At 36.3% G+C, this 23,543-nt stretch overlaps 4 protein-coding genes across 5 annotated transcripts; 1 reads left to right on the forward strand and 3 right to left on the reverse strand.

Moving 5' to 3' along the window:
• Nucleotides 1–367: 367 nt before the first annotated feature.
• Nucleotides 368–2,075, reverse strand: LOC125217156 (Tetratricopeptide repeat (TPR)-like superfamily protein). Its single transcript, XM_048118991.2, has one exon. It carries the CDS (start codon nucleotides 2,034–2,036, stop codon nucleotides 729–731), a length of 1,308 nt encoding a protein of 435 aa, XP_047974948.1. The 5' UTR covers nucleotides 2,037–2,075; the 3' UTR covers nucleotides 368–728.
• Nucleotides 2,076–2,647: 572 nt separating this feature from the next.
• Nucleotides 2,648–7,115, reverse strand: LOC125215300 (protein LONGIFOLIA 1-like). The gene is made up of 4 exons (XM_048116675.2): nucleotides 6,376–7,115; nucleotides 5,883–5,941; nucleotides 3,663–5,454; nucleotides 2,648–3,581 (listed from the first exon to the last, which is right to left on the reverse strand). The coding sequence occupies exons 1-4, from the start codon at nucleotides 6,509–6,511 to the stop codon at nucleotides 2,773–2,775; spliced, it is 2,796 nt and encodes a 931-aa protein (XP_047972632.1). The 5' UTR covers nucleotides 6,512–7,115; the 3' UTR covers nucleotides 2,648–2,772.
• A 10,742-nt stretch (nucleotides 7,116–17,857) lies between these two features.
• On the forward strand, nucleotides 17,858–19,941 carry LOC125210853 (protein SPIRAL1-like 1). Its single transcript, XM_048110460.2, has 3 exons — nucleotides 17,858–18,006; nucleotides 18,903–19,213; nucleotides 19,599–19,941. The coding sequence occupies exons 2-3, from the start codon at nucleotides 18,923–18,925 to the stop codon at nucleotides 19,674–19,676; spliced, it is 369 nt and encodes a 122-aa protein (XP_047966417.1). The 5' UTR covers nucleotides 17,858–18,006; nucleotides 18,903–18,922; the 3' UTR covers nucleotides 19,677–19,941.
• A 273-nt stretch (nucleotides 19,942–20,214) lies between these two features.
• Nucleotides 20,215–23,081, reverse strand: LOC125216320 (RHOMBOID-like protein 12, mitochondrial). 2 transcript variants are annotated; one of them, XM_048118011.2, is made up of 8 exons: nucleotides 22,326–23,081; nucleotides 21,690–21,798; nucleotides 21,493–21,612; nucleotides 21,281–21,394; nucleotides 20,977–21,018; nucleotides 20,732–20,836; nucleotides 20,536–20,647; nucleotides 20,215–20,413 (listed from the first exon to the last, which is right to left on the reverse strand). In XM_048118011.2, exons 1-7 carry the CDS (start codon nucleotides 22,652–22,654, stop codon nucleotides 20,570–20,572), a joined length of 897 nt encoding a protein of 298 aa, XP_047973968.2. In that variant the 5' UTR covers nucleotides 22,655–23,081; the 3' UTR covers nucleotides 20,215–20,413; nucleotides 20,536–20,569. The 2 variants fall into 2 exon arrangements, with proteins under 2 accessions (XP_047973968.2, XP_047973967.2); XM_048118010.2 differs by having other exon boundaries at nucleotides 20,606–20,647; nucleotides 22,326–23,079.
• Nucleotides 23,082–23,543: the final 462 nt, after the last annotated feature.

The following is a 23,543-nucleotide window of genomic DNA, read 5'->3' on the forward strand; positions in this document are numbered from 1 at the left end:
TACAAGCAAATATCTATATCATTGATAAGCATATCATAAAACAGTCTATCTAGGCAGGGGCTCGGACCAATGTGGAGTTAGGCAGGGTAGAGGTGGAGATGGTTGAGGCTGCGGGATGTAGATACAATCCTCGTGTATATAATCCTTCTATATGCACAGATTGTTTGCCCCAACACGTGACACCCATTTAAACAGCTTAGATAACATCTATAAGCATCAAATGGGTGCCAGATAGTAGAGAAAACAGCATTTGAGATCTCGCAACCCCAAGGATCTCCACCTCTACCCTGCCTAACTCCACATTGGTCAGAGCCCCTGCCTAGATAGGTAGACTGATTTACGAGGGTAGAGATTTAAGAGATGCTAATAGAGCACAAATCAATTATGTACCAAATGAATATAAGAGGCGTAGCAGTGATATATTTGAACTTTCGAGATTAGTTAGGCTAAAAGCTCTCAACAGTCAACACAACAGCCAACTTTCAGACCAAGACCAGAGATAAAGCAAAAAACTAGCAACAGAAATGTTCAAATCAAATCAATTGGGAAAGTAGAAGACATGTGAACAGCAAGAGACTGGTGTTGCTATAAGGAAAATCCTCAGCTAGTCATGCCACGAGAATCAATGCTAGTATAGACACTGATGCTTTATGACAACTCATAGATACCATCTCACAACCAGAGGTAGGTCTAAAGAGTATGACTCAAACTTATTCCATAGACCAAACTCACGTACTTGCCTTCTCTGATTCAACACCAGAATCAGCTCCCTCCTTTTCCACCTTGCTGGCGTCAACCTCCGCCTTTTCTACCTTGCTAGCGCCAGCCTCCTCTGTGCCATCACGAGCCAACCCAAGCTCATCAGCAAGCTTCTCCCAAGCCTTCAATAAATCCGGAGGGAACTTCTTGTTCATAGTCCGGACCATAGCTTTAGCCTCAACCATGCGCCCCTTTTCAGTTAAACCCTTTACCAAATACTTCAATGTGTTGAAATCGGGAATCTTGCCCACCTTCACACTCAGCTTAAAGATCCTATACGCTCTCACATACCTTCCTGCCTTACACGAATGGAACACCATAGTCCTATAAGTGGCAGCATTCGGCCTTACTCCTTTTGTCTGCAACAGATCGGCATACACCTTCTCCGCTTCATTCATCATCCCATTCACACAGTAGGAAGTGATCAAATAGTTGTAGCTAATCGGATCAGGATTTATCCCCTCATTCTGCATTTCCTCGATTAAAGCTTTCAACGATTCCGGATTATTGCGAATATGCGAAAGCCTCACATTGTAAGACCCTGCATCCAATTTGATCCCCTTCTCCTTCACCATTTCATCCCAAAACGCTTCGGCCTCGTCAACCCTCCCAATCTTATACAATCCGTGTAAAATCGTGCTAAACGACACCGCCTCAACCTCAACCCCCTTCCTCTCCATTTCACTCAGCGTCTCCTTCGCCTTCTCCGGCGATTCCATCTCACAATGCGCCTTGATCAACATTCCATACGAGAATTTATCCGGCACCAAACCAAATTTTTCCGAAAATTCATTGAAATAAATAGGTACGCGATCATAAGCCTTGGAGTTGATACAAGCTGAGAGGAGAGCATTGAAGGATAGAGTCGAGCGAGGGGTACTGAAATCGGTCATCTGATTGTAGGTAGCGACCGCATTGTCGATCATTCCGGCGACGCCGTAGGATTTGATGAGAGAGGAGACGAATGGCTCCTCGGTGATTTGGGGCTTGGATTTGTTCGATTCGAGGAAGGCCGCGATGTCGGAGAAGCGGTGGGATTTGGCGAGGCGGCGGACCGCCAGCTCCTGGATGTGGCGAGCGGAGGCCGGCGGCGCGGAGGCGTCATCGGCGGCGGAGAAGGAGGAGTAGACTTTGAGCGCCTCGTCGGGATCGTAAACCTTCCGGAGGCGCTTCTTAGCTCCGGAAATGTTAACGATTTTGGCGGCGGTGGTCTCGGCTTCGGCGGCGGCGGAGGTTGAGAGGTGGCGGGCACGGCGGAGAGCGAGGCGGAGAGACATTGCAATTTAGGGTTTTTGAGGAAGTGAGCCAAATTGAGGGTTTTAGGATTGAAGAAGTAATAAAAGGGGGGAAATTAATCATCTTAAATTAGGGTTAATTAATATTGAGGTTTATATTAATATAAATTGGCCTCAACTAAGATATCCCTTTAATTCATTTTTAAATATACAAAATTTAGCAAAATATGAGATATTTTAGAAAGTTAATTCAATGAGTAAGCATAGATAAAACGCTATATTAAGAAATTGTTAACTATGTTTCATACTTATCGAACATCATATGAGTATTTTGCTCATTTAATCTATATTAGTATTATTTGTTTAGATTTATACAATTAATATCCTACAAATTGTTATTGAAATTGTTATTGTTATAAACTAAAAAAATCAATTTATTTTATTTATTTAAAATTATAGAAAAAATAAAACTATTTAATCAAGATAAGTAAAGCTATCATTTATTTAATATAAAAACAATAATAAACAAGACCATCGACTCTAGATGAGTAAAGAATTGTATTTTTTTAGTTCACACCTAACATATCATTTTAATCTCAAAAATACAAATGATACTACCATAATTAGTAAAATCAGCAGTCTTCTTGAAAAAATTTGAAGTTGAAAGTTAGTCTTCATTATAATAATCAATTAAAATCAATGTATCTCTACATTCCATTATGCCAAGTTCTTGTGTAAGGTAGAGAATGCAGAACACCAGCAAGCTCAAGGATGCAAATCACTTTGCAGGGAGTTTCCGGCTACCTCGTTTGGCGATCGAGCTGGCAGCCTCTCCATGCACAATCTCATCGATCAAATCCTTAAAAACGAGGCGCTCAATGTCGAGAACGACCCCTGAAACATCAGCATCAAAGCTCATCCAGTTATCCGACCGAAGCAGCAGGTCGTGGCCGAAAATGGCTTTCCACCCGTCGTCCTCTTCACCCAAACTGCACACTGGACTCCTCGTCTCGAGCTCTTCAATCTCGCGGCACAGTTCTTTCAACAGATTCTGAGTATTCAACGCCCTCCTTGCTAGCTTAACCGGGCTCTGCCAAGGCTTCGATTCCGGACCCAATCTTCTTGCGAGAGTCTCGTTGACAACCTCAAATATTAATCTCCTCCGCAGCTTTTTGTTTGTGTCCAATGAGGACCGGGTTGATGATTTGAAAGACTCGTCTTTGGATGAAGCGCTCGCCTTTGTATGCTCCAAGACTAGGAACAACTCGGGGTTTATGGGATTGCCGGATTGATGAAACTGGAAATCTGTCAGGTTTGAGCCAAGGTCCCGAAGGAGGAGGCCCGAAGCTAGTAAGATCTCGGAGATGTATCTGTGGTCCAGGTTCTCGTCGTTCTCACACAACGAGGCGATGTAGTCTGTCCGCGCCTCATCGTGGCTGGAGTTGACCCTTCTGAGCTTCTGAACTAAGTTATCAATGTTCAGAAGTCTATCCCTCATGTAGTCAAATGCAGAGCCAGATTCCGTGGAGCTGGAAACGAAGCTCTCCGTTGAGCTCCGTTCCACATCGTTCGAATCCCTTTCGTTAACTGCGGGTTCAACCAATATCTCTAGTTACTATACATGGTAACTTACAAGAAAACACATGCATTATAAACAAAAGATATTACCTTTGAGGGTCTTCCCTGTGTACTTCACAGGAGAACGAGAGTCGTGTGCGAACGCTGCATTGTCAAGAACCGAGATGGGGCTAGAGAACTCGGGAGGAACATAACCAGATTCAACCTTTGAAGATGAACTATCGAAACCGGTTGCCCCTGGAGATCTTTCAGAGGTATTTAATTCGACATTCGACTCAGCAGAATCTTCAATTTCACAGAAGCTTGAATTTCTTGATTCAACGCTGACGTCACTCAGCTGATCATCGCTTTTCTGAGGAGAACTATGCTTTGGTCTTCGTGGTCTTCCACCGCGAGAATTGGACTCTGCCTGTTGCTTGTTTGGCTGCCTTCTTGACTTGCTTGAATCGGGAGGGGTGGGAGGTCGAGACCTTCTCTCCTGTTCGAGCTTCTTTTCTTGCACTCTCGGGCCGACTGATCCAGAGATCTTACCCGACCCTGCAGATGCCTCTTTAGCCTGAGTGGTCCTTACAGTTCTGTTGTTTCTCGTACCTACAGAATTTGGAGCACTCTCTCGTTCACTAGACTTCGCCCTGCCGTTGTTTGAACCTTTTCTTTTGTCTGCAGATATACCAGATTTCTCACCTAATTTAGCCGGTTTCATGACCACGATAGGAGACTCGTGGTTTTGTGCAGCAACGGCCTTTCTCTTTGTGACAGCAAGCACTTTATCAGCCGGTAGTTTTCGCTGGTCTGCTGATCTCGAGAGCCCCTTTGGCGTTTCCGAGAGTCCCTTTACTTGCACGGCTTCCAGTATCTGTTTAAGTGCTCTAAGATCCTTCCCCGACTCCATGAACTTGAGATCTCCAAATCTCTTCTCGATCTCACTGTAAACAGAAGGAAACACGGTAAGCGCCTTTGCACTTTTGGATGCTGGTTTCTGGGAAGTCCTCGTCCCGTCGTTATGCTTCCAAGGTGCTGGCTCAATGGGAAGCCGCAACACAGGTTTCACTGAACCATCAGAGTTCCTCCATCGTGGCGAGATGGGCTCCTTCCACGAGTTCCTTGAGGGACTCATCGATTGAACTGGTTTGGCTTTATCCGATTTCTCAAACGAGCTTGAAGCATCAACGAAGCTTTCGTCCTGATAACTCCTAGTAGAGCCGCCCATGTTGCTGTCACCGGATGAGACAGAATCGGGTAGGGAGTCCAAACCCATCAGCTTTGCAACAACGCTCGGAGGGCGTGACTGAACCTTCCCTTGGACCACACCCACACTCCGCATCGAGCTCTCCCTAATGTCCAATGAAAGTCTTGGAAGGTCTCTAAGCTTCACAGAAGAATTGGAACTGTCTCCGTCATAAGAAAACCGAGTGGCGTCTCTTGACATTGAAAGGGACGATGATCTAAAAAGTGCTCCGGGCTCATTGGTATAGCGAGGCGCTTCTTGAAGCTTAGTGAGAATTCTCAGAGATTCCTTGACGTCAGCAGGCGTCTTGTCGCCACCATCACTGGTTTTTGATGACACGAAAGGAACTGCAGCTCTCTCAGTAGGCTTGACTTTCATCGATAAACCATGAGTTTCCCTATAAATCGACTCCTTCACCAAATCTCGAAGGTCAAGACTGTGTCGCCTATATTGGGATTGCACGATCATAGCCGAGTCACTTGAAGTTGTTTCGGGAAAAATCATTCTGTCAAATGATCCAGCTTCCATCCGGGCAGCTTTGTTATAGTCTAGAGAAGAGAACGACGATGAACGGGATGAAGATGAGAAAGATGTCATTGATGATTCGATGGAGTATCTTCCTCGGTCTTGCATATTTTTGTAATGATTCTTATCCTGCAGCATCAAATTATATCAGAATATCATAATATCAATTCGAAATGCACATGATTCCATCCTCATAAAAAAAATGCTTAACCTAAGAGCCTATCTGTTTCTTGCTATACATTGACACCTGTTGGTGGAAGAAATGAAAATTCCACAGGTTCGGACAATTTACAAGACAATGCAAATCATGTCACATAAAAATATTCAAACCACGATTCGAAAGATGTGATCACCAATATTAGGCTGAGACGATACCACAAATTCAAAGGATGGTTGCATTTTCGTATCTAAACCATAAGATGCAATAGAGCTCGTGCATTTCGAAAACCACATAAGACTTTATGCAAGCAGCATCCGTGATAAAAGAATGAACAGAGACTTCAATTTCCCTAATTCTAATTGAAAATTATCATCATAAGTAAACTGAGAGACAATACCTGTGATGAGGACTTTGAATCCCTCTGCAATGTATCACTACCACTGATGTGGGAACTTCCTGCACAAACACCACCACCCAATGCTAAGACATCAATCCGCGACAGCACAAGAAATTTTCACAATAATGCAAGACGACAATAAGAAGACGATTAAGAAGCATTGCATAAGCAAAAGCAGCTATTCAATAGAGCATTAGGAGTAATAAAATCAAACCAAATTGTACAAAATCAGATACACAATTATGTAAACTTCCTGAAACAACACTGCCACAAACACCACCATCCGAAGCTAACACATAAATCCGCGACAGAACAAGCAAATTTCACAATAATGCAAGACGAGATTAATAAGACGATTAACAAGCATCACATAAACAACAACAGCCATTCAATATAGCAATAGTAGTAATCAAATCAAACCAAAATATAACAAAAGGCAGATGAACAGTTTTGATAACTTTCCTAAACCAACTTCCACAAAGAAAAGCTTTACCGGGACGCGGAGGCAGCCTCTTGGTGGTGTTTCTCAGCATGTGTTGACGTTCAAACTTGTGAAACATCCCATTCATACACCCTATCTGCAAATCTTGATTTTCATCTATGAAAGAATGCAAGAACTTTGCAGCCATCTCTCTTCTCAATAATCAAACAAAATGCTACCAACTATGCCTAGTCATCAACACCTCTGCAAAACCAGATATATTCTCCAAAAAAGTGAATAAATACAAACAGTTGGTGCTCACAGGAGCAATCTTCAACGCAAAATCCACTTAATTTGTCATTTCATCAAACAATCCATCACCATCAACGCAACACACAGCTCAAATCCATCAAAATCCCCTTCAAAATTCAACTTATTGAGCTCAATGTTGAAAAAAATCAGATCTTTACCGCCAAAATTAGAAAGAAATGTGGCAGAATCTACAGATAATTGAGCTCCCTAACCCGATTTCAGCCAGTGCGTTTCTGAATCCGATGAGAGAATGTGTTCGATGAAATGCGTGAGTGAAATGTGAAGGGAAAAAGGGGGAAATTGCGGAGAGCAGAAGCGGTCAGGTGTTGAAAGGAAGTGTGGGGTGTGATTTATGTGTAGAGGGAAGGCATGATGGGAAAGAAAAGGTAGGAAAATTTGAGGAGAGTGAAAAATATACTACTAGCAAGTAGCATTAAATTGAGAAGAATTGAAGGAGGGAGGAGATGAGGAGGCCAGCTCAGCGGCCGCCATGAAAACTGTCAGCATCTACAAATGATTTTGTCATTACTGCTTTCACTCTCTCTACCAATTGACTGTGATTCAATTTTCCAATTATGATCCTCTATTGCATTTATGTAAGCATTTATTTTAATGTCAAATTTGTAAAGTATGAAAAAAATAATTTTATTCCTTTAGTTATTAGAAATAATTTAATAGGTGGATGATGCAAGTTTTAATGTATAATTAATAAAATATGAAAAAGAAAAAGTGGATATGAAAGAGAAAAATGAAAAAGTTGAGAAAATAGTTTTCATAAATAGAACAAGTCTCGTAATTGGTGTCTTGCGTCATTGCTGCATTGGGAAATTTTCGATATTTTTGGATAGTTGATTTCGATTTTCTTCTAACATTTTATTTGATGTGGAATTTGGAGAATTTTGTTTCTATTAGTAATTGATGGTGGCACCGTTGACGCGTGGTGGTTAGCAGCGGAAAAAGGAAGAGCAAGGGGGATAAAGGAAAAATGAATTCAAACAAAAATAAAATATCAATATAGTCGTCAATCGATTTTACTATCGAACAAAACTATTTTTCAATTCATACCGATTCATTTAGTGCAATGTTTATATGTCTAGACCCAGTTGAACATAGCATCATTTCGTCGCCAAACCGACCGGTTCGATCCAACTTTTTATAATATTTAACGGATCAATTATACCGAGAACCGAGATACATTTGAGCAAATCTAAAGCAAAAGAAAATCCCAATGATTCAGTTTCTATCATGTCTCTCTTATCACATGGTTATCACTAATAAATTGTTAATGAAGAGCCAGTAGTCATAACTATAGGGCTTACAATTTCTATTTTTCATATGCATTTTGTGGAAATAAACTGAAAACTGCCAAAGTTTGTTGATTTAAAAGAACAAAAATAAGGTCATAACTAAAATATAGGAAAATTGTGGTCATAAAATATTTTTAAAAGATGTATAGTGCTTGACATGTTACAGTATTTTAATAGCAAAGTAGTAACTGACGCATTCAACTCCTATTAAATTAAGGATAAAGTTTGGAGAGACAAATCACTAGATTTAATTTTTATTATAGATGTTGACATATCACCATCTATGATTCTCGATGTAGATTTCCTTTGATTATAAGAAAAAGTTGTGTTTATTTTTAATTGTCAAATTTAAAAAATTTCATAATCGACAAAACATGTTAGTTAGAAATCTATATTTTTCATAAATTTTGTCTAAATAGGTAGTTATAAATTGGTTATGATGTGTAATAATATTTTGTACGTGCCTGATATTATATATAATAAAAAATCAATTTATCTATGTACAGGTTGTAAATATTTTTACTTCGAAAAAGAAATTCATGCTAACTTTCATTTCTTTCTTAATATAGGTCATTTAAGATAACATTAAAACGAAAACCTGATAATTTAAAAAATCACTGAATCGTTTTTATTTAATTATTTTTAATTGTAATTACCTTCTTATGAATGTGTAAACCTAACAGAATATATAGCCTAATAAATGCTAATAACATAGGCAACTGAGGCTTTAACAAATGCAAATCATTACGTAACTATTTCTTGAAATGCACTTATTACAACTATATGGTTGGCAACAATTGCTACTTCAAATATATAGATAAAATCATCAAAAAAATATGAGCGAAAAGGTAACTAAAGTTAAAAGTTTAAAAGGTCTAGAGCTGCATGAACATGTTTGGTGTGAAATTGGTGAGGCATCAATTTTACCCACCAAAAATAGATGAATAGCGTGACATTAATTAATGGGAATAACCGAATAAGGACAAGAAGTGCAACTTAGTCGGTAAGAACAGTAAAACGCTTCTCTTCCAATTAGTAGTTCGAGGTTTTAAATAAGCTAACTTATCTCAAGCCAACCTTGAAGAACTCAAGCATTTTCGTGATCAAATAGGCTCGAGTTTGAATCGTGCAACAAGTCGAGGTCTGGACCAAAGAACGATGTTCCATAATTTCGTGCACATTTTCCAGATCATTTCTTGGAAGATCAGACAGGCCCAACTTCTTCGGTCTTTTCCTCCGTTGATAAGTAATCATGTCCTAGCCTTCTTCAATATATAATCTCCTTATTCACAATTATGTTATTCATAAGTAGAAAAAGGATAAGACATGGCAAAAGATAAGACATGATTAATATCTAAGGTTCATAATTCTTTTGCCATGTTGAATACAATATACATCACACAAAAGTATGTATTGTGATACATTTGGATTGAATCTGAAAGAAATAGGAGTACAATAATCTATAAAACTAAAAAATACTAGTTTCTCATAGGTTTTTAGCTTTTTAAATCAAAACCTTTCCTTGAATTCCGGTTTTTCTCATGAACTATGAGATTTGTTTTTAAAACCACGAATTTTCATTTCGTTAGGATTTTCCCAACCCGACCCGAATAGCACATTTCCGACCCGAATAGCATAATTCAAAATGTTAAAGTTGTGTTTTGTTTATTCAAAAGTTGTCATTTGTTATGTAATAATTGTGACTGTATGTATTATTGTGCCAAATAGGATCCAAGTAATCAATTTATTGACAAATAGGATTAAAATTGACATGTAGACTACTCGAGTTTCGTCGTTGACCCGTCGGGAGAAAATCCTAACAAAATGAACGTTCGTGGTTTTAAAAACAAATCTCATAGTTCATGGGAAAAACCGAAATTCGGGGAAAGGTTTTGGTTTAAAATGCCAAAAACCCTTTCTCATATTAGAAACTTAAAAAAATCTATATAAGTACAAAATTATTCCTAATAAAACATAACGACTGAACATTGTTAATTCCCAATGTTTTGAGTGAAAAAAAGCTTGGAGTGTAAATAGTGGTGCTAGGAAAGTAATAATAGTACTCCCTTCGTCCCGGCTAAGATGACACATTACTTAGCCGGCACGGGATTTTAGGAGTTATTGGTTAAAGTGTTGAATTGGAGAGAGAGAATGTGGGTGTGAGTATTAAGGTAGAGAGATAAAAAAAGATGGATATTTTAATAGGAGTGAGAAAAAGTGGTTGAGTGTATTAATTGGAGAGAGAAAGTTACCAAAATAGGAAATGTGTCATCTTAGTTGGGACAAACTAAAAAGGAAAACGTGTCATCTTAAGCGGGACGGGAGGAGTAATATTGATGAAGAAAACCGCGTCCAGCACAAGCTTCGGTGTTTTTGGAGTAGATAAATAATCCACTATTGCCAGTAAAAAACAAGTCACCATTCGTCAGAACTTTGAGAGGAGTTGTATAGTATGTTGGTGACTTGAAGTCATATTCCTTTATCCAAGAGCTTGCATCTCCATAGTTGTGCATCTTCCAAATTTTGGCAACATATCTAGGAGATGATGTATCGCATAAACATAGGCGATCCGCTAAAATGTACAGCCGATATCCCAAATATAAGAAAACCGAACGGCTATCTTTAGGATAACTCAAGATACGCACATCAAGGGGTGGAAGAGGAAAACTGGTAAACAACTCTGTTTCAAGATCAAAGCAACAAACTAAAAAATTACTCCCTCTGTCCCACAATGGTTGTCCCATTTTTCCATTTCCGTCCGTCCCATAAAGTTTGTCCCATTTCACTTTTTACCATTTTTTGTTGTGGACTTCATATTCCACTAACTTATTCCTACTCACAATTTATTATAAAACTATATTAAAGTAGGACCCACATTCCACTGACTTTTTCAACTCACTTTTCATTATATTTACATTTCTTAAAATCTGTGCCCGGTCAAAATGGGACAATCTTTGTGGGACGGAGGAAGTATTCTCTAAATAACAAGCAACACAGTGAATATTTCCATTAAAAAATATAGCATAATCAAGTGATGGTCTAACCGTAACTGAGTCCCAGTTTGACATTGTTGCATTGAATCTAGTTGTCAGTGGTGTTGGGATCCTTCTCCACGAAGATTCTCCTTCTAGAGTGTACACATAAGAAAACCTAGATTCATCGACACATAAAATCTTATATTTTCCACATAATTTGCTCACTCCAAATCCATAAAGACACCTACGTGTAGGTTGGGGAGGAAGCTCAGTATATTCACAAGTCATTGGGTTGACTATGAAAAGAATATCATAATTATCATTCAATCCATCCCATAGCAAAAGCAAACCATTAACTGAACTAATTACCAAACGATGGTGAGAAGTTGAATAAGGGGGCCAGTTGAATTGGAAAAGTGGTTTGCCGTCCTCGTCAGCGACTGCATACCCCTTCTTGTCTGGATTAACGATAGCCATGAATTGTTTTGGAGTCGCAAACTGATCTTCTACTATTAGATTACGCCATGACTTACAAACGCACCTACACCTCGTAAGTTGTCTGAACGGGGTCTTGTAAGGATCTGTCTCCATATTTCTTGTGGTATCCATATTTCTTGCAAATCTTTCTTGCCGTATATATATTTCTTGCAAGGATCTCTCTCCATATTACTTTGAGAGCGGCTTATGAAAAAGTAAGAATAAATTAGGGATAAGAACAAGAGAGTTTCGTACATATTTGTAGTTAAAGGATTTGGGAGAGATTCCTATATCAAATCCTAATCAACATGGAAATAAATTAAATCCTGACTATAATTAAGGAAGATAAAATTCGTATAATGGCATCAAATCCTAACAAAATTAGGATATACCATATATATGCGAGATTTTGATTATCTTTTAGTTATTTTATAATTTTTTTTTTAGAATTGGAGAAGCAGCGGGCCTGCTTTGTAATACTACAGAGTAAAGACCAAAATTAGTCCTGAACATATGGTTATTTTACGTTTTTGGTCCTAAACATTATCTTTTGGATTTTTTGATCCTGCACATATGGAAATTTGATCATTTTGATCCGCCGTCAATATTTCCGTTAAAAACTAACGGTCAACAGGTTTAATCCCGATTTTGACCAAATTAAACTTTTAATTCTGATTTTTTACTTCCTAATTAATTCCTTAATTTTTTTTATAAATATTCTCCTAATTATATGATGTATACCAAAATATACTCTCTTCACAAATTCTCCAAGAGAAACTCAAATCGGCAACCTAAACTTCGTCGCCTTCCTCCTCACGCTGCCGGTATCACGCCGTCGCTGCTGTCCCAGCTCGCCGGATCAGCCCTCGCCAGCCACCGCCGCTGCTGTCTCCTCGCGTGGCGGTGGAGAAGGAGTCAGACGATCCCTTATTATCGCGGGATTATCGTCCGCGCCTTCACCGACTTCTGGAACGGCCTCTATTCCCTCTCCTCTTCACCCACACCTCGCCATCACTAATAGTCTTACTTATGCACAAACACATTCGGTTTTCACAGACTTTTTGACATCACTTTCATTACTTTTGTTATGCTCTTCAAGGTGAATTGGGTATTAATTGGAAGAAGAGTTATAAATATAAATATCGGCAGTAAAAAATTTGAAGGGGAATATTTATAAAAATAATTGGGGAATTAATTAGGAAGTAAAAAATCAGAATTAAAAGTTTAATTTGGTCAAAATCGAGATTAAACCTGTTGACCGTTAGTTTTTAACGGAAATGTTGATGGAGGACCAAAATAATCAAATTTTCATATGTGCAGGAACAAAAAATCCAAAAGTTAATGTTTAGGATCAAAAACGTAAAATGGTCATATGTTGAGGACCAATTTTGGCCTTTACTCTAGTAATTACCAAACCTAGAATCACTTTTACTATTGTTTTAATTTTTTTTTTTTTAAGATGTATTTTGGTTTTATGAGTTTATCTCGTTGCCTCAATCCTCGTTCTATGAGAGTTTGTTTCCGAAAACTTTTTGGCCCAAGTAGCTCAGCCGGTTGGGGTTGAAATTTTATACTTCCTCCGTCCACAAAAAATAGATCACTTTGTGTATGGCACGAGTTTTAATGTACAATTGGTAAAGTAAGAGAGAGGGGGAAAAAAAGTAGGTAAAGTAAGAGAGATAGGGAGAAAAAGTGAGTAAGGTAGGAGAGAGGAAAAAAAAGTAGGAAAAATATGAGAGGTAAACTTTTCATTTTAAGAAAGTGATCTATTTTTTTTGGACGTCCCAAATGGCAAAAATGATCTATTGTTTGTGAACGGAGGAGGGAGTATGTATTTTCTAACTAATGAAAGTGAAATTATGTCCCCAACAAAACATGTCATCAATTTAAATTTGCAAGAAGCAAGGTTTAAGATTCAAATTTTATAATCCACTAAAAGGAAATTGCCACTTTATCTTAATCATACATGAATGAATCCAATAATCAACCTGCATGTAGATTCTACTGGAAAAAATACATCGTATAATGTGATGTATGTGGATTGAATACCGAAAGAAATAGTACTACAAAAAATCTATAGAAGTAAAAAATTGTTCCTAAGGGAAACTTAAATGGTTGAACAAAATTACAAAATCTTTAAAACTACAAAAGTGTTCCTAAGGATCACGTAATAACTGAAAACACAATGACTGAACATCGTAAAGCCCAAATATGTTATGAGCGAAAAAAAAAAACTTGGGGTGGAAATAGTGATGCTAGGAAAATTATAAATTTATAATAGAGAAGAAACCTAATCTGAAGGAGAAGAGAAGGGAGGGATTGAGAGAGAGAAATGGAGAGATTGAACTACAATGTGTGTGTATTTCATACCACTTAAAATGAACGCATCATGTCGTCTTTTTGTGTATTAATATGGTAATTTGAAATGCATGTGTTTTTTTAATATTTAAGATAAAACTAATAGTATAAAATAATGAATATAATAGTATAATTATACAATGATGCACAATTAATTCTCAAAGACATGAATCTGAAACCGAAACTAAACAAATAACGCGCGAAAATCTAAGAAAACTAGGAAATATTAATCAAAAGATGAGATAAGTATATGATATTATTATGAGAGAAAAATCAAAACTATGCTATACATTAACATCATAAATAAAAGTAACACAATAGATGGTGAAAGAATACAAAAGAGAATTAACGGAAGGGGTAAAATAGTAAAGTCCTACTGGTATTATTCTTTTATTTCTCAAATAAGCAGGTTTCGTTTCTCAAATAAGCGAGTTTCTCTTTATTTAGATCATTTGAAATAGTGATTTTAATACATGAAGAAATAAATTAATGAAATGGGCTGAAATAATATGAACGAAGTGGAAATCTGTATTTGCAATTAAAATACACAATTTACATTGTCAAAACTTTTACATCGTTCTGCATTTTTTCTACAAAAACTTTTGTAATATTGTCACAAAAACTGAAAAATATCTAAATACAAGAAATTAAAATAGTAGAAAATCTTGACCAAAAGTTGGGGCTAACAAATAAAGTTATTCATTTAACTTTGAATGACTAATTAATAGTAGGAGTATATGATATTCATGTCCGGAGCATAAATCTATGGTTATTTGATAGATCTATAGCAAAAGCATTAGAGGAAAAAGACTAAATTAGTATTAGAAGTAAATGATATTCATGTCCAGAGCATAAATCTATCATTATTTGATATATCTATAGCAAAAGCATAAGAGGAAAAAATGTGATTGTTTTTCTCTAAGGCAATTCCATCACTGAGAATACAACAAATCCCCTTTGAATTCATTCAACCCGTGGCGCCAACATAAAGCAAACACTAATTGACATTATCAACCGCATAAGTGATATAAAAAGTATCTGTACTCCATAGAAAACAATGTCAACTCATTTCTACGGCCCATGTTGAAAAGGGCTACAACATCTCTCTCTGAAATTCATCCACTACATATGAGTGTGTGAAGAAAATAATGTTTTCATCATCTGTTGATGATGAAGACAATGTGTTAGTAAATTTATTCTATAATGAAAAGATAACTAATAAACACAAAGAAAAGGTGTATTACCTGGGTGCAAGCAATGCACGTGATCAAATGTAGCATAACCCTTTTCACAAGGAACACCAGAGACAAGCATAGCCAGCATCAAACCATCATCACTCAGTGAATATCATTCACGGGGGACTTCGCCAATAATTGGAACTTTACCCCAAGCATCCAACCCTACAAAAAAAATAAAATAAAAAATTAAGATCAAACAACTATCAAGACTAAAACGTACAACGAACTACTTACAAAATTCGAGACAGTGCAGCTTCATGTTCATTATTTGCTTGTCAGAGAAACCACCAAATCCAAACGTACTTTTACCTGCCGAACAATCCAAACAATCCAGTTGATGGTTCATAGTTGACTCAACTTATTTTAACACAAATAATACCCACAAGTGTACGGGGCTAGTGTAACAATTAGCAAGCAAGAGTATCGTCTCCCACAGAGACAAGATTATATCCTCTCAAGTACCACGAACAAATTTCGACTACTGTCTAGACAATCCAAAGAGAAATGGTTTTGTTCTGACACTACTATAATCATAAAACAATGAAAAAGAAATTAAAAGTAACAAAAGGAAATAAACACAAATGAAAAGATACCACAAAGAGGAGAGTAGAGTTTTGGATCCAACTACAATGGAATTGTATTGTGATTGATTTAACAACTTCTAAACACTACTTGTAGCAATAAATAATGGCTAAATTTATTGAGTAATTGAGGTATTAATTTTAGTAAATTAATTTTCCACACTGAAATCATTTTATGTACTGTGGCATTTTTTTTAAACACATACCACATCACCCATTTCTTCCACCAATTTATAGTAGTATTTCTTTTGTATGTCTTCCAATTGAAAATCACTATCTCATCATACACCATAACACATTGAATTAACCATCCATTTACTAAACATAGTAGAACTGCGGAACATACGATATAACTTTTCTAGAGAAGAAAAAAGTTAAGTAGGGAATCGAGAAACCAAAAGCTGAAGTCGAGAGATGGATGATGCTCATGCTTTAATTATATATTAAAAATTATAATTTATGGATATATATGACCATGGGGAGTGATAAATTGCTAACTAATTAACAATCTCAAACTAAGACTAAATTTTAGACATTAGATTAGAAGATCTAGTGGTTGAAATAATGTCACATGCATTATATTTTTAACTAAAAAAATTAATAAATAAAATTAGAGGGTATTAATGTCAATTCCCTCTCATTAAAATCATCTTAAAACTTTAAATTTACGTAACTTTCACGATTTAAATTATTTTTTCGCAAAAAATATATCAAATTAAAGATAATTTTATAAGGATTCCAACGAGATCAATTGCATATGTTCCGACGACGTTCGGATGATGAAATTTGATATTTTTTATTTTAGTTTTCGTAAATGTTGATAACAAGATTTTTATCAACAAATATATCAAAAAATCTCAATAAAACCATGTAAAAATCTCAATAAATATGTGTTGATATTTTCTTGTACTAGTGTTTATATTCTTATGTCATATTGTTGATATTTGTAATACACTATGTTGATATAAAAAAACATTCACGAAAATTATCATATGATAACATAATAACGATATTACCCTTTTGTTGATATTTTATGTACTATTTATTGAGATTCGTAAGATTTAATCTCATCTACTCATTTTAAAATCTATGGATAGAGATTCTGTCTTGATTTAGGATTAGGGTGCTGCTACAAGCATTAGAATATGACCCTAACCACAATATCCACAAATGTATTTTTTAGTCTATTTATTTCGATTAGCTCAAATATGTATAAATTTTTATGCAAAGTTATGTACTCCACTAATTTTATGATTTTATATTTTATCTCTATTGTGTAAATTTAATGGAGGTAGTGTTTTCAATAAATTTTCCCAACTAAATATAATATAGATGAAATGAAAAAGAATGAATTTGTGCATGTCTTAAAGTAGTAGGTACGCATAATATTTTTGTGTGTACAAGTACTTATATTCAAACCGGGTAATATGAGTAGTTGTAAGCGACATGCTATATGTTACGACAAATAAAAATGTTCGAAGGTGCAATACAATGTGTGTTCGCATGCTCGCAAATCACATCTATATTTATTCATGTATTACGTTAGTTTTTTTAGTGAAGGTCCAAAGCATTTACAATCGGCTAGATTTCAATCATTCTTCATGTGATTTTAGGCAACGATTTGTCATCAACAATGCTTCTCTCAATGATCTCATTTTTCGACCACCTCTGAAAATATTATAACTTGAAGTGGAACATATTTCACATATAATTTTGACATTACCCAAGTACTAACATTATGTCTTCATTATATCAAAGTCAACTACACTAACCGACAGTTATTATACTAGTAATGAAAACTTTCCAATCTAAAAATTAATTATTTAAGCAATGTTTTCTCTTGGAATCCCCTTTACAAAAGAACAAAAAATTAATTCAAATAAGTATTTTGCGAATCAAATTCTATGTACTTTATCGTATCAATTAGTGCAATTTTTTAATACCTTTACTTTTACATTCTATATCTTTTCATTTATAAATAATAATCATAAGAAGAGACACTATCTCTTTTTAATATATTCATGATAATATGTTCTAAATCAACTAGTAATTTTTTTATGTGCTATCAAAACGACAAAAATAAACTAGTTTTAGAATGAACGAATGATTCGAATAATGGGGATTATTGTTTCTTTTATATTTTATTCTCTATTAATTTCCTAAGAATTTATTATACTATACAATTAAATGATAGTAGTAAAATTTATCAAATTATTTGTGGATGAGTTCATTTGAAAATTTAAATTGCAGCTGTGTTCCATTTATATTTACAGTTACAATATAATTAAAAAAATCAACTTAATCTAACGGGAATATATTCAAATTATCTCTTTTAAATACAATGTATGTGGAGTTAGCTTTCATTTCACACCTCAGTTCACAGCTATTATCTCTCTCTCTCTCTCTCTCTACATTTGATTGCAACTTCTCACTGTAGATCTGAATTTCGATCTAGGTCAGTCGTCTTTCTGCTTCTCTCTCTTGCTATTTTTATTCATTTGAACTGTATTCGTTGCAATTTGCGTTTGTTTCAGCTGTTTGTTTCCAGATCTACCGTTTTAGGTGCCGATTTTAATGTGTAGACAACATTTTTTGTGGAAACCGCTGTCATTTTCTATTTGATTATGTTTTAATTGGTGTTCTATTGTTTAATTTTGTTATTACTACTGTTATCATCATTATTTATTTTTTCGCTTTTTTTGTGATTTGGTGGATCTCTTTCAATCAACAGTGATGATGTAAAATTATTAAAAGTTGTGTTTATGAGCTGGTAAAGTTGATTTTGCGGAATATTGTAATTGTGGACTACTGATTGGTGGAAAAGTAGAGGTAAAATGGGGGAAAATTCAAGCTGAGTGTAAAAAATATGTTTTAGGGATTAATGTTTGATTCACAGAGTTTGGTACCAATTTTGATTGATATGAAGATAAATAATTATGTATAATTGAATGTAAATTTGTGCTGTTTCATTTGTCATTTGGTGGATCTCTTTCAATCAACAGTGATGATGTAAAATTATTACAAATTATGTGAGCTGCAAGTTGATTTTGCTGAATAATTGTAATTGTGGACTACTGATTGGTGGAAATCAGAGGCAAAATGTGGAAAAACTCAAGCTTTTGTGCAAAAAGTTAGGAGTTTTAAGGATTAATGTTTGATTCGCAGGATTCGGTACCAATTTTTTGATTGATATGAAGATAAAGAATTATGTCTAACTGAATGAAAATTTGTGTTGTTGCTTCATTTGTTTATTTATTTCTAGTGTTAATACTCTGTTTACCATGTTGAATCCTGTGATCTGGAGTAATTGGTAAAGGAACTGATTGAATCTCGTGCGATTGCTTGGTGCAGTTCAGGAATTTTGAGAGATAATGGGTCGTGGAGTTAGTAGCGGTGGAGGTCAGAGTTCTCTGGGGTACCTATTCGGAGGCAACGAAGCTCCTGCACCAAGACCAGCTGCAACCAATGTGGAGGCGCCCGCACCTACTAGGAATTCAGCTCCTACGAGGAATGCAGCCCCACCCCCAACTGCTGTGAAGCCATCTGCTGCAGCACCATCTGGTGGTGATGCCCCCAAGCAGATTCCAGCTGGCATCCAAGGCAGCCAGACAAACAACAACTATTTCCGCGCTGATGGTCAGAACACCGGCAACTTCCTCACGGTATATTTCTGCCTCTGTTAACATATTGTGTCTTTTAAGTTTATTTTGTTAAGCTTTCTGTCCGTGTGCAAGTGATACTTGATTTGGGTTTGCTAGTTTTCATTTAGTTGGAATGCTCGTCATTTCATTGCACAGTAGATCATCTTCAGACTTCTTTGTTCTCCCGCAAAGCTTTATGGCATATATAACAATGTGTATCCAGTAAATCTGCATAAATTTTTGTTTGAATCACTATATGACACATTCCCATCAAATATAAGTCAGCTTTGGATTTGTTGCTTCTTACTTTTTGATTTTGATGCAATTGATGATATTTGTGGGGGCTGACTGTGTCATTCTTGAGAGGTTTTCATCTGAATGATGTGCGATAAACTTTGTTTGACAGGACCGACCATCCACCAAAGTCCATGCTGCGCCAGGAGGCGGATCTTCACTGGGATATCTTTTCGGAGATGGCAAGTAGTATCTTCGACCCCTCTACCAATTCAAAGAAGAAATTGTCGTTTGCTGTGTTTGCTTGGTTCCCATCTGATGTAGGGAGCCGGCATCTAGTAGCTTCAGACATTGTGAATTGTAATATAATGTTATTTTCTGTTTCCTAAATCGAGTGTTGCTTCTTCCCTTGCTCCTCGAACGAAGAAGTTAATTGCTGCTGTCTGGATGCTTAATGGCAGATTATTCACTGTAATAGCTTGCTTCTCATATTGAAATGTCGATTGTGTTGATGAGTTTATGAGTATTATGTTTATCAATCACTAATTCTTTTAACCAATAATGGTGGATAATAAAGCTACACTACAAAGTTAGGGTGTTATTATTCAACTTTATAATTTATGTTTGCCAACATTGTAAAGTATTACTCCCTTCGTTCACTCAGAGACAACTTAGTTCATGCATAAAACTAGAATGAAGCGAAAGTTCGTGTATTTAGCACTTGTCCCGTTTTAATATTAGATCCGGCACGAATTCAGCTCGAGCAGGGAATGCGAAAGAGCATAAAATTGGCAAAATGCAAGCAACTCATTTCATAATTAAAATCTCATAGCCAGTGAAAGATAATCCAATAAGACAATGGATCTAGACTATAATGAGTTAGAAATCTCAGAATCGACCAAAGCGTCCCTTCCTCTTCTGCAGCCACACAACGGTAGCCACTGCTGCTCCACCTAAATGAGTGGATCCTGCAATTTCTCGGTCACCCTGATATGAAGGGAGATGACAACGCTAATATCAGAGATTCAGAGCAGCAAAGGACTCAAGTTTCAGACAATGAGATAATTACATTAGCTAGCATTAGAACACAAGCAGATGGAGGACTTTACCAGCATTACAAAGACACGTTTCAACTATTGAGTATTATGACGATGAATCAAATTTCAATGGTAAACGTACCTGCAGTACCCTCCAAATGTCCTTGCCAATGATAAGAACCCCCTAGCAAAACATTAGGAAGAAAAATGAGTGGATCAACATTTTTCCTCTAATTTGTTTTCATATAGAAGTCTTTCTTAACCTTACCACTAAAGCAGCAGGAACTGGTATAATGAAATCGACAAAGATGGTCTTTTTTGGAAATAGAAATATATAGAGCAGCAGTATCGCAGTCGTAGCACCACTTGCACCCTAAAAAAGTGAGGGACAGAATCACTAATGTTGTTATCGCAGTCTCATTTTCAGCCAGTTTCATTCATGCTTAAAAGAAGATCTATCATGGCAAATGTGATCAAGAAGAAAACAAGAAAAAATTGATTAGAATAGTGTACCAGTGCTGGAGCATGCGAGTGGGGAAAACCTCGCTTATCAATCTAGGCACAAAAAAGAATGAACAAGAATAAGACATCATTTGCAAAATTTGTTAGCAAGTACTGCACAGTTGACGACATTACTCAACAAGTATGTTATTTAATAATGTCAAGTTCACATAATTTGGTCTATTCTATATAACGTTTTATGATTTGAAACATATAAACGGGTTGTATCATGGCCGTGGTCCCAATTTCCAGACGAGAAGAAACATAAGAGCTCGATAGAAGAAACTACAAATTTCAACGAATTCGACAGCCTTACCTTGTGGAATAATGGTGCTACGAAAGCCTTATATGCCACATAGAAGATCGAGCCAGCAAGTGCACCAGCTAGATACAACTTCAGCAAATATTGTGGTCCAAAATATCTTCCTATCTGTGAAATGAGATTGCAGTCAGCTGAAATACATCACTACAGAATAACCCTAACAAAGAAGAACTGAAAATCAAATAACGAAAGCCATGTCATCTTACAGCTGTTCCAAAGAAGTAGAGTGTGATCATATTTGAAATAATGTCAAGCTGTTTTATATGACTGAAAGCATTGGTAATTAGCGTGTGCAGCCGGCCACTTCGAATGTTGTCTACAGAAATCTGAGAAGTAAAAATAAACAAAATAAACACTTCTAGTGTCACCTTCTTTAAAAACTCACATGCTATGAACAACTTACCATGAAATTCTTCACCATAAACGGAATGCCTGCAACCCTCCATAGTATAAAGACGGCAACATTTGTCACTATCAATCCTAGCACAACTCCATTGGTTGTAAGCCTTCTCCTATAACACGAAAAAGAATCATGGTTTTCTTACTCATATCACTTCAATGCCTATGCAAGATAGCATCAAGAAGGTCTACAATAAACATTCACATATACACATTTTTTGGGTACACAGCTAAGAAACTCAACTGAATCATTGCCATCACCCTGCACAAGCCAATCCCAATGTATCAAGACTAGACAACTACAACAAAAAACAGATAACTAGTTGCTTCACCAATGATGAAGAAACGGTCCAGCAAAGTGATGTTTGAAGTTTTCATTGATGTCTTTGTCAAAACTATTTTCCTTTTAATTGAGACAAAATGAGGCATGTCTGATCTCACCTATCAATCATCTTTACAAATTAATTTTACTACAAAACTCAAATAATAGTACACCATAATTTCAACAAATCCAAACTGAGAAAGAAACACAATTCACCAGGGAAAATCTCCACCAATATTAGAACAAGATTTAGCACTCCCTCCCCCAAAAAAAAAAACTAATATACATATCATACATATACATAGAGAGAGAGAGTACCAAAGGCGGTGGTAGAGTGAAGAGGAGCTGAATGATCTTCTGTTACAATGCTTAACCGGAAATCTGTGTTGCCCCTGCAAAAGTGAGTTTGAGAAAACCCTTCTTGCAAGAAGGGAGCTGGGAAAAGCCCCACTTTGGATCGTCCCCCTAACACTAACGCCATGGGGACTGCACATTTTCCATAAATGGGAACTCGAAAGAGTGGAATACTCCGAGAAAGAGCATTGATGGAATGGGGGTTTCAGAAATGACGATGAATACACAGATGTTGGCCACACCAATTTGGTTAAACGACCATTTCCAACGATTTTAGTGAGCTGCCTTCTCATTTTTTTTCACTCTGTTAACTCTTTCTCTCTACTATGTATGATTGAAAAAGCATGTAATGGATTTTAAATTAGAATTTTAGAAAGGGATGGATAGGTAAAACAATTATAGTATGAACAACCAAGCTAGAATGCATGAGTGTCAGAGAGAGAGAGAGAAATAAAGAGAGATCTTATTCTAGTTAAAACAACAGGAGATTTCGGAGTTGGTACAGAGAGAGAAACACAAAAATGGAAACTGTGCCGTCAAACCGAAATTTGACGCCGTTGAGCATGCTATAACTAGTACAATTGAAAACAACTTTTGGTGTTTAATTCGAGAAATCGCAGTTGAATACCAAAACGGAACCATGTAGTATGATCACACCAATCAAATCATCTTCACTAATTATTTCACCAACAAAACCCTAATTAATTCAATTCCACAATTAGTTACAACAATTTCAAATTCTCTATCAATATTGGATTAAGATTTAGCATTCACTTTCCAGAGAAGAAGAATCGGTTACCAGCGGCGGTGATCGAGTGAAATGGAGCTGGACAAACGCCGAGCTGCCTCCTCATTTTTCAGTCTCTCTCTCTCTCTCTCTATCTCAATACACTTTGGCGCGAGGCTTTTATGAAAATCATTAACGATTTGAATTGATGAATTGGGCCTTTCGGCCCATCATCTATGGGTCCAATGTAAATTCCAAGCGGCCCAATTAATCCAACAATGGCTTAATTCGTTTTAAGTGATAGTACATAATTTCATTATAATATAGTAGTAGTAAAATTAAATATACTTAAAAGTTCAGGGGTGCGATCATATCATAACTCATATTTATGTGATAACCTAATAACCCTATCATTTTATGGGTCAAAAGTATCTTTTTTACTAAAAATGATACTT

This window comes from Salvia hispanica, chromosome 3 (genome assembly GCF_029641045.1).
Source record: "Salvia hispanica isolate PSC_SH4W2 chromosome 3, Shi_PSC_v1, whole genome shotgun sequence".
Classification (NCBI taxonomy): domain Eukaryota; kingdom Viridiplantae; phylum Streptophyta; class Magnoliopsida; order Lamiales; family Lamiaceae; genus Salvia; species Salvia hispanica.